Here is a 10,964-nt window from a genome sequence, read left to right as displayed (position 1 = left end):
AAAAAAAAAAATTGATACTAAGTGTCTTATGTTCTTATTTGTGGCTGGTGGCCATGATGAGAAAGTACTACTACACCCTCAAGCTGCAAGCTAAGCTCTCTTCAATGTGCTTTCAATGTATCCTAAAGACAGACACATGGAAGGTGGGTATGGCCAGCATCCCATGCATCCCATGCTAGTCTCTCTGTGTCCTGCTTCTCCAGCTTCCTGATCACACAAAGGAGGGCGTGGGCGCATCCCGCAGCTCTTGTCTCACCAGGCTTTTGAGTTTACTTCAAGCTCTGGCAGCACAGGCAGAGCCACTTCCCAACAGCTGCACTACCTGCCTCTGCCCTGGTCAGAAAGCAATGAAAAGAGAAATTCAAGTCTTACACTTCACTCCTGTCATAGAGAAAGTCTGTCTACACAGGTCAGTGCTGCCCCTGGCATTCTGAGAGCTCAACAGGAAAATAATCTCAAACCATCCACGCTTAGTCTCTGAGTTTCACTCAGCAAACCAACATCAGAACAAACAGAAACAAGTCACACTGCTAAGCACCTGCTGTGTGCCAGTGGCACTAACTGAACTCCTACTGTGCTCCAGGTACTGTTGTAAGAATTTCAATAAATGTCATCTAAACTGTACCTTGAAAGAACCTCACAAATCAGGGTCATTTGTTTTGCCCGTTATTCAGTGGACTACAATTCTAGCTAAATCAGATAAAAAACACAGGAAGATAAGAGATCCCACGGAAGATGGTCCATACAGAAACAAGCACCACAGAAGACAGTCAAGACAGAAACAGGACATTACAAAAGATGGTCTGCACAGAAATAAGACATGACAGGAGACAGCCCACACAGAAACAATCATAGAAGACAGCCCATTCAGAAACAGAATACTACGGGAGACAATCCACAGAACACCACAGAAGACAGTCCATATAAAACCAGGACATCACAGGAGAGAGTCCACACAGAAGCAAGCACCACAGAAGACAGCTCACACAGAAAAAAGACTCCACAGAACATATTCCACACAGAACAATCACCATCAAAGATAGTTCACACAAAACCAGGACATCATAGGAGACAGTCCACACAGAAGCAAGCACAGCAGAAGACAGTCCACACAGAAACAATCACTGCAGAGGACAGTCCACACAAAACCAAGACTCCACAGGAGACAGTCCACACAGAAACAAGACTCTACAGAAAACAGTCCACGCAGAAACAAAACATCACAGGAGACAGTCCACACAGAAACAAGCAGCACAGAAAATGGTCCACACAGAAACAGAACATCACAGAAGACAGTTCACACAGAAACAATCACTGCAGAGGACAGTCCACACCAAACCAAGACTCCACAGAAGACAGTCCACACAGAAGCAAGCACCGCAGAAGACAGTCCACACAGAAACAGAACATCACAGAAGACAGTCCACACAGAAACAGAACATCACAGAAGACAGTTCACACAGAAACAATCACTGCAGAGGACAGTCCACACAAAACCAAGACTCCACAGAAGACAGTCCACACAGAAACAGGACTCCATAGAAGATACTTCACACAGAGACAAAACATCATAGAACACAGTCTGCACAGAAACAAAACATCACAGGAGACAATCCATAAAGAAACAACCACCAGAGAAGACAGTCCACACAAAAAGAAGATCTCAAAAGATACATTCCACACAGAAACAAGTACCACAGAGGACAGTCCACAGAGAAACAAGAAGAGAGTCCACACAAGAACAAGACTCTATAGAAGATACTCCACACAGCAACAATCACCACAGAAGATAGTCCACAGAGAAATAACCACCACAGAAGACAGTCCACACAAAAAGAGGATCTCACGAGAGACAGTCCACACAGAAACAAGTACCACAGAGGACAGTCCACAGAGAAACAAGAAGAGAGTCCACACAAGAACAAGACTCTATAGAAGATACTCCTCACAGAAACAATCACCACAGAAGATAGTCCACAGAGAAACAGAACATTACAGAAGACAGTCCACACAAAAACAGGACATCACAGGAGACAGTCCATATAGAAACAGGACATCACAGAAGACAGTCCACACAAAAACAGAACATTACAAAAGATACTTTACACAGAAACAAGACATCACAGGAAACAGTCCACACAGAAACAATTACCACAGAAGACAGTCCACACAGAAACAGAATGCCACAGATGACAGTCCACGCAGAAACAGAACATCACAGGAGTCAGTTTACACAGAAACAAGATTCCACAGGAGACAGTTCATACAGAAACAAGCACCACAGAAGACAGTCTACTCAAGCACGAGACTCCCCAGAAAACAATCCACACAAAAACGAGACTCCACAGAAGACAGTTCACAGAGAAACAAGACTCTTCAGAAGACAGTCTACACAGAAAAAAGACTCCCTAGAAGGCAGTCCAGACAAAAACATGGCTCTACAGGAGATACTCCATACAGAAACAAGTACAACAGAAGACAGTCCACACAGAAACAAGACTCCCTGGAAGACAGTTCATATAAATGAGACCCCATGGAAGACAGTCCACACAGATACAAGCACCACAGAAGATGGTTCGCACAAAAAAAAAAAAAAATCAGACTCTACAGAAGACAATCCACACAGAAACAAGACTCTTTGGAAGACAGTCTATATATAAACGAGACTCCGCAGAAGACAGTCCACACAGAAACAACACTTGGCAGAAGAAGGTCCACACAAAAACAGGACTCCACAGAAAGAAGACTCTGGAAGACAGTTTACATATAAATGAGACTTCACAGGAGATGGTCCATACAGCTCCCCAGCCAGGGGGGAGACTCACCTGGTGTGACAACCTAAGTTGATCCCTGAGCTCCCTATTCTTGCCATGTTGTTCTCTGACCTCCACATATGTAGTGACTTTGTGTATATGTGCCCGCACACACACACAAACAGATACATTAAAAAACAAAACTAAACTAAAACCCAGGGCCCTGCTGTCTTTTCCTCTGCACTGACAGTACCTGCTCTCCCTCCTCGGCCTCTAACTCTGATCTGCTTGTTAGACATCTCCTATGGGGAGAATCACACTCTGTGTAGTTTTGTGTGTGCTTTCTTTGGGTAAACTTTCAATGTGCATCCAGGTATTCATTCTTTTCCTAGCTATCAGATCACACTGTGAGGACACACATCCTTTATTCAGGAGACACATTCAGTTTCCTTCTACTCTGCTGTGGGGGCGCATGCTCTGTGAATGCTCTTGTATACTCCAGGCTAGTGCTCTTCAACTGAGCTACAGCCCGAGCCTCAGTTGCTTTCCCATTGCTACCAACAGCCTTACAACACTTGTGTCCTACCAGCATTCCCGACAGTCTGTCTGTCCTGGGGACAGACTACAGACCCTCATGCATGCTAAGTGGGTACTGGGCCACTAGCCCAGTAGTTTTCAACCGTCTTAATGCTGCAACCCTTTAATATAGTTTCTCATGTTGTAGTGACCCACAACCATACAACTATTTTCATTGCTACTTCACAACTGTAATTTGGCTACTATTGTGAGTTATATGTAAATATCTTATTTCCCAATGGTCTTGGGTGAGTCCTGTGAATGGGTTGTTTGACTCCAAAGGGTTCGTGCACCACAGGCTGAGAACCTCTGCTCTAGCCTGTCTTTCTGTTGTAGTTGCCTCCCTGGATAACAACTGGCATCTTCCTGATACTGTGCCCCATCTACCATTCCTGCCCATGGCTCCCCCAGGGTCCACTGCTGCTTCCCAGAGCCATCAGTCCTGAACCTTCCAACACACATGCCAACACAAACTTTCATGAAACTATACCCTGAATAGCACACTCACCAAAAATACAGGGTATCTGGAAAACAAACCAAGTTAAAAGTCAAAGCATAAGCCGGGTGGTGGTGGCGCTCGCCTTTAATCCCAGCACTCGGGAGGCAGAGACAGGCGGATCTTTGTGAGTTCGAGGCCAGCCTGGTCTACAAGAGCTAGTTCCAGGACAGGCTCCATAGCTACAGAGAGACCCTGTCTCAAAAAAGAAAAAAAAAAAAGTCAAAGCATAGACGGCAGAAGCAAAGGAAGCTCACATGGACTCCTCTTTCGGTGCGCTCCTGGCCAGGCCTTCCTGCTCCCTCCTCTTATCCACAGCCTGTGCTTGCTTCTCGATCTCAGTGAAGGATGCGTTCGTCAGTTTCTGGGCTCCCAAGCTTCCTTTTTTGGCTCCAAGCTGCAATATATGTAAGATTTTATTCTACCCAGAGTTAAAACCTACAGCTGCAGCAATACACTCTGAGGCCTGTGACCTGCCAGGACTGTGACAAGCATTTCCTTCTCCTGCTTAGTCTCCTCAGTGAGGCTGGCAGTCTCCTTACCCCACACACAGATGATGACACTGAATGAAATACATGGGATCCATGGGAATCAAGGCAGTATCCAGGACTGCCGAGCGAGATGGAGCTAGAATGGGTATAGGAGAAGAGGGGGAGTATGGGTGCTCCCACTCCAACCCTTGCCTGCAAGAATGACTCCCTTACTGCAGGCATCGCTGTAAGGGAGAATTCTTCACAAAGCCACCCTCTGGTCCTCACAGGCATCTCTACTTGGCCACAGACAGACGACAAGGTTAAACATGTATTCTAGAAAATGCTAAGTATAATACTCACTGAACAAAACCACCACATTTATTGTGTTATGGCTCAAAATAAGTGAGGGTACTGCTCTGCTCAGGGCAAGATGAATCCCAATATTGATGTGAGACATCCTTCTGCATATGTGCTGCTTTTACTGGTCGATGAATAAAGCTGTTTGGGCCAATGGCTTAGCACAGTAAAGTCAGGTGAAAAAAATCTGAACAGAGATAGTTATATAGAGAGTAGGCAGGGTCAAGGAGACACCATGTAGCTGCCGAATGAGAAAGATTCCTCACGGGGATACATAAGATTAATAGAAATGGGTTAATTTAAGATGTAAGAGCTAGCTAGGAATATTTCTGAACCATTGGCCAAACAGTGTTGTAATTAATTTAGTTTGTGTGTGATTATTTGGGTCTGGATGGCAAGGAAACAAAAGCACAATCTGTGCCTACAAACAGGCCCCAAACATTTGGCAAGACTCTCCACATAAAGCTTGAGAAAGCTTAAAAAAAAAAAAAAAAGGCTGTCTCGAAAAAAAAAAAAAAAAAAAAAAGGATTATTTTTTTCTCTCCCTCTTTTCTTAAAGATATATTTATTTTATGTATAGGGATGCTTTGTTGGCATATACCTCCACACACCAGAAGAGGGCATCAGATCACATAAGACTACAGTTATAGAAGGTTGTGAGCTTCCATGTGGGTGCTAGTAATTGAACTCAGGACCTCTGGAAGAGCACCCAGTGTTCTTAACTGTTGAGCCATCTGGCCAGCCCCATAAAAAAAAAAAGGATTCTTGACAGACAAAAAAAGAGTCAAGTGCAACTTCTTGGTAGGTGTCTTTTCTCTGGTAGGTTCTGTTTGCTGGCAGCAGGCAGAGGTGCAGCTCCTTTAAGGGATGCTTCCTGACTCAGCATTAGTGGCTAAAATCTTGCAGCTCTTTTAAGAGGCTCTGCCATTAAACACTTACATGGTGTTTAATCAGGCTTCTTGGTGGTGACATGGACCTAGAAACTCCTAGAATTGTGACAATAAATGTGGCTCCCAACAGTACCTCTGCCATGAAGCTAGATTCTCAAAAGGGTAAGGAATGGGGTGGAGTCGGCTGCCAAGGCCGCAGTTTTAATCCTAGCCATACTGTTTAGCAAACGTGGTCAGAAAAAGAGATATACAGTAAAGATAGATTCAGATGAAAAAAAAAACCTCTAAGTAGTTTACAGTGTGCTTAAAAATATACATAGGCTTGTGAGAGAAAAGAAAGAGGATAGAGAAAGTCCTGAAAAAAAAAAAAAAGGAAATAGAGTAGTTGGGCACCCCCTTTAATCCCAGCACTTGGGAGGCAGAGGCAGGCAGATCTCTGTGAGTTCTAGTACAGCCAAAGATATACAGAGAAACCCTGTCTCAAAAAAATTAAAAAATAAAAATACACAGAGTCTAGATTATGTATATTGTTGTGTTTTCTTTGAATTCTTTGACTGTGAATGAGATAAGTACAGAAATACATTTCATTGTACAGACTGCTAAGCTAAACCAACATATATATTTTAAAGGTATCTTGACTTCAAAATTTAAGTCTAAGGACAGGTTACTTTGGAAGAGAGGTTCTGTGTTTGTTTCCACAGAGTATAGAAAGCTGCGGATTCCTTATCAGCTCATATGGTTTGACCAAACAAGACCTCTGACAGCTGAAATGAACCAACTACACAGGATACCCCATGAAAGACCTGATTACCAGCATCCCCAATCAGCAGGAAGTAATCTTAAAAACTACACTCACATTCCCAAATATTGTTTATAAACGTTTGTTTTCATCTAAAGTGGGTTGATAATAAGGATTTAATGATAACAGTCAAGGTCTTCCTAAAGAAAAAAAGGGGATATGATAAAGAAATTAATACAATGGTACAGACTTTGGTTTACTGATAAAAATTTAAGGTCAATTTTGTTATATGTATATTTCTACTTTTGTTTAAGGTATTATGTTTATACAGTTCATTTAAAAATGTAATAATTAAAAATTATGGATTAATAAATAGTTATCTATAACAGTCAAACTTGTAGTCATATTAGATTTTATAAATGTACAGAGATATATTTTAGATAGATATGTATCTTTCAAAGACCTACAGAATACGGCATTTAAAGTGTTTTAAGAAATTAAGACTTTTCTCAACAGTGAGACACGTCTGCTTCTGGCAGCACCAATCACGTCAGAGAGGTTGATGGGCATCGGAGGACTCGTTATGGAATTTGCCTTCAATGTGACAAGGTTAGCCATTTGGGCAAGAAACTGTTCTTTCCTGGACTGCTTGATAGTATGCTGTATGAACTGGACATGCAAGACCCACAGAAAAGTAACTTCTAAACCTTCCAAAAGAAAGAACGATCCTTTAAGGGCTCCTGCTTCACCAAAGAAACTGATAGACATTCTGCAGGACACAGAAGAAAGTGATGTGGGATGTCTTTCTGTATATGTGATGCTTTTATTGGTTAATGAATAAAGCTGTTTTGGCCAATGACTTAGCAGATTAAATCTAGGCTGGAAAACCAAACAGAGATGTAGAGAGAGAGCAGGCAGAGTCAGAAAGTAGCTACTGAAGCAGGAAGATGCCAGATCACTTTACCAGTAGGCCACAGCTCATGGAGGTACACAGATTAATAGAAATGGGTTAATTTAAGATATAAGAGTTAGCCAGGAATATGCCTAAGTTATTAGCCAAGCAGTGCCATAATTAATATAATTTCTGTATCATTATTTGGCTCTGAGCAGCCAAAAGACAAACAAGCAGTCTCTGTTTACAAAATGGTGCTCAACTACATCCACATAAAACCCGAGAGAGCTTAGGAAGGAATTCTAGACACAAAAGAACAGAGTTAAGTGCAGCTTCTTGGTAGCAACATTTTCTCATGTGGGCTCTGTTTGCTAGTGGTAAGCAAAGGCATGGCTCCTTTATGAGAAGGTTTTCTGACTTAGTGTTAGTGGCAAAATGGCACAGCTTCTTTAAGATCTGGCTTCCCGGTTTGTGCTGGCAGAACAAACAACTCTGGTTCTTTCAGGAGGTTCTGCTACAGAGCACTTAAACGGGGTCTGTGAGCAGTGTGTTACAAATTGTTTAGTGGTAACATATACCCGCTGCGTCCCTGGAGCTGGGACCATGAGCATGGCTTGCAGAGGCTTTGAACATGCCTCCACCATGTTGGACTGGGTGGACCAAACAGACAGGGCCACGAAGTTGGTCCTAGTTACGTCCACTTAGCATTAAAAAAAAAAAAAAAAGAGCTCCTACTCAGAAAATGATTACAGATATGCAATAAAGACAGATTCAGAGGAAGAACACCTCTGAATGGGTCATAGTGTTGGATAAATGTACGTACACTGTGAGAGAGAAGAAAAAGAGTATAGACAGTTATAAAAATAAATAGTTTTAAAAAAATCAAACAAAGTCTTTATTTTTTATTTTTTTATTTTTTTTTTGGTTTTTCGAGACAGGGTTTCTCTGTGGTTTTGGAGCCTGTCCTGGAACTAGCTTTTATAGACCATGCTGGTCTCGAACTAAACAAAGTCTTTAAAGAGATAGTAAAAGTAATATAAAAGAGTACATAGGGGGCTGGAGAGATGGTTCAGAGGTTAAGAGCACTGGCTGCTCTTCCAGAGGTCCTGAGTTCAATTCCCAGCAACCACATGGTGGCTCACAACCACCTGTACTGAGATCTGGCGCCCTCCTCTGGCGTGTGGGCATACATCAAGGCAGAATGTTGTATACATAATAAATAAATAAATCTTTAAAAAAAAAAGAGTACAGACAGTCATAGATTAAAGGAGTAAAGAAAATTAAACCACATAAAGATGGAAAATACACAGAGAGTCTGGATTATGTATATTATTACGGTTTCTTTGAGTCCTTTGACTGCAGAGAGACATTTGATTCTGGGGGCTGCTAAGCTAAACCTACATATATACTTTAAAAGTACCTTGACTTCAAATTTTGAGTCTAAGGATGTGCTACTTTGTAAAAGAGGTTCTGCTTTTGTTTTCACAGGAGATGAGAACCTGTAGATTCCTTCCAGGATAATGTGGTTTGATGGAATAAGGCCCCCCAAAAGGTCTCGGTGGTATATAGATGAATAGAAATGGGTTAATTTAAGATGTAAGAGCTAGCTAGAAATACACCTGAGTCATTGGCCAGTGTTGTAATTAAGATAGTTTCTGAGTGGCTGGAAAAGGAGAGCACAGTCTCTATCTACACAATATAGTTTTTTTTTCCCTTCCTTTTTTCTTTTTAAAGACAGGTCTCACTGTGTAGCTGTGGCTGACCAGGAACACACTCTGTAGACCAGGCTGGCCTCCAACTCACAGAGATCCACCTGCCTCTGTCTCCTGAGTGATGGGATTAAAGACATGTACCATCATAGTGATTTATGAAAGCCAGTATCATGTGCAGTGAGTATATGCCAGTTAAAAAAAATTTGTAAGAGAAAATGGATCTCTAGTCTTAAGAGCCAAATTCCTGTATTTTTTACACAATGTAATACTTACTCCTTTTTTTGCTTGATTTGGTTTCTTTTTTATAATAGATGAAACTTCTGCCAAAGGGAGAAAAAAAAGAAGTCAGACAGATAGAATTTTATGCATTACTTTTCTATTCTAGTGTGTCTTATAAATAAGATGCCTTGCTTGTGTATGTTGTCAGGCATGTTCTCAGGTTCACAGGGCTTCATCAGCACAGAGTCAGGGTATGACCATATACCACTGCAGCTCAGAGCAAACACCTGCTCTGAGTACACACTAGAGAAACAGTCTGTGCTTATCCCAGGACCTGCTCTCCACAAGCATTAAAAACACTCTTCTGTGAGACGGTTTAGTGAGTACAGGCACTTGTTGACAAGCCTGATAACCTGAGTTTGATCCCAGGACCCATGTGGTGGGCTCCTGCGAGCTGTCCTCTGACTTCCATATACATGCCATAGCATGTACCCCACTCCACAGATAACTAAAGTGTAATAAAAATAATTTTAAGAGGAGCTAACTCTCCTATTGAATTATATGCATCAAGAACTTCTAAAGTACAGCTATCACCCGGGTGAGACAAGGCCTGGACTTGGGGTTCTTTCTCTGTGTGATACAGCCTAATGTCAGCCCTTAAACATTTATTGTCCTGATCCCCCATATCTGCAAGGACCCTGAACCCCTTTCTTGGGAAGACCATTTTTAATCAAATTTTCTTATCAGACCTAAAGAGTTGTGATTCTCAAAGACTATATGGTTATGTTATGTTCTAAAGCACCTAAGAATTCAAAAGTCCTTCTCTCATATAGGTAAGAACATGTGACCCATGATGACTGACATAGAAATCCAACATTCTTAAATAAACAGTCTTCACATGCCTGTTTTGAGAGGTGCTGAGACTCGAGTGCCTCACTGGGATGCTCCATCACCCTGGCCTGACTGCAGCTGCACAGCCCTGCACACTTGCAGCTGGCACTGGCCAAGGTACCTTTGCTCTGAGGCTCTCCCCCAGGGCCACCACCTTGCCTTCTCATTTACTCTCCAGGAAGCAGCTGAGAGCTCCTTTATCAGCAGAGGAGCCGGCCTGCTCCTGGGATTCTTGCTTTTATTTGTGTGTGGGTGTTTGCCTGCACATTTACCTGTGTTCCATCTGTGTGCCTGGGGTTTCCAGGGGCCAGAAGAAGGCATCAGATTGCCTGAGACTAAGGTTACAGACTGGAAACTGAACCTGGGTCTTCTGCAAGAGTAGCCAGTGATCTTCACCACCAGGCCCCCTCTCTAGCCCCTGTTTCTATGGTTTCTTTGGATGCCTTCTCTGCTGCTTGTGGCCTCTTTGCTGTCCATTGCTACCTTGAGCCTTGTTTGCTATCTGTGGCCCTTGGAAGCACTGCCCCACCCCATGCCATCTAAGCTCTGTCCAGCCTTGGGCTCCAGCCATACTCTGTGATGGGGTTTTGGCATCCTCTGTCATTTGCTCCCAGGGGATGACAGAGCCTAGCAGCCCTCCAACTTCAATCTTCAGAGCACTCCTACGTGATGAAAAAACGCAGCTCTGTGGCCCCAATTTCAGAAGATTTTGCTTATTCCATGCCAGCCTTATCAGGTTGATGAGATGACTGCACTGTCTGGGGCAGGGGAGCTCCCAGAGTTGGGCCAGGTGTCCCAGGTGATGAGCCCCACTTCCGTCAAGATCTTTTCTTCTACTCCAGAGCCCTGATAATCAAGTAATGATTGCACCCCTGTCTTTGTTTTCTCTTTTAAAAAACAGTTTTGATGCTGGGGATTGAACCAGGGCCTCAGGAATACTAAGCAAGCACCATGCTGCTGAGCTAC

The 10,964-nt window shown here is 42.8% G+C and overlaps 1 protein-coding gene across 2 annotated transcripts in view; it reads right to left on the bottom strand.

Annotated features, from left to right (window-relative positions):
• Arfgap3 (ADP ribosylation factor GTPase activating protein 3) overlaps positions 1 to 10,964 on the bottom strand; it is a 51,860-nt gene that overhangs the window by 13,966 nt on the left and 26,930 nt on the right. For both annotated transcript variants that reach the window (XM_013348896.2, XM_005354444.2), the window contains exons 8-9: positions 9,162 to 9,208; positions 4,083 to 4,222 (exon numbers count right to left, since the gene is read on the bottom strand). In XM_013348896.2, coding sequence (XP_013204350.1) covers positions 4,083 to 4,222; positions 9,162 to 9,208 — 187 coding nt within the window. The remainder of the gene's footprint in view (positions 1 to 4,082; positions 4,223 to 9,161; positions 9,209 to 10,964) is intronic.

This window comes from Microtus ochrogaster, chromosome 15 (genome assembly GCF_000317375.1).
Source record: "Microtus ochrogaster isolate Prairie Vole_2 chromosome 15, MicOch1.0, whole genome shotgun sequence".
In the NCBI taxonomy this organism is placed as follows: Eukaryota; Metazoa; Chordata; class Mammalia; order Rodentia; family Cricetidae; genus Microtus; species Microtus ochrogaster.
This window is presented reverse-complemented; position numbering and strand designations above follow the sequence as displayed.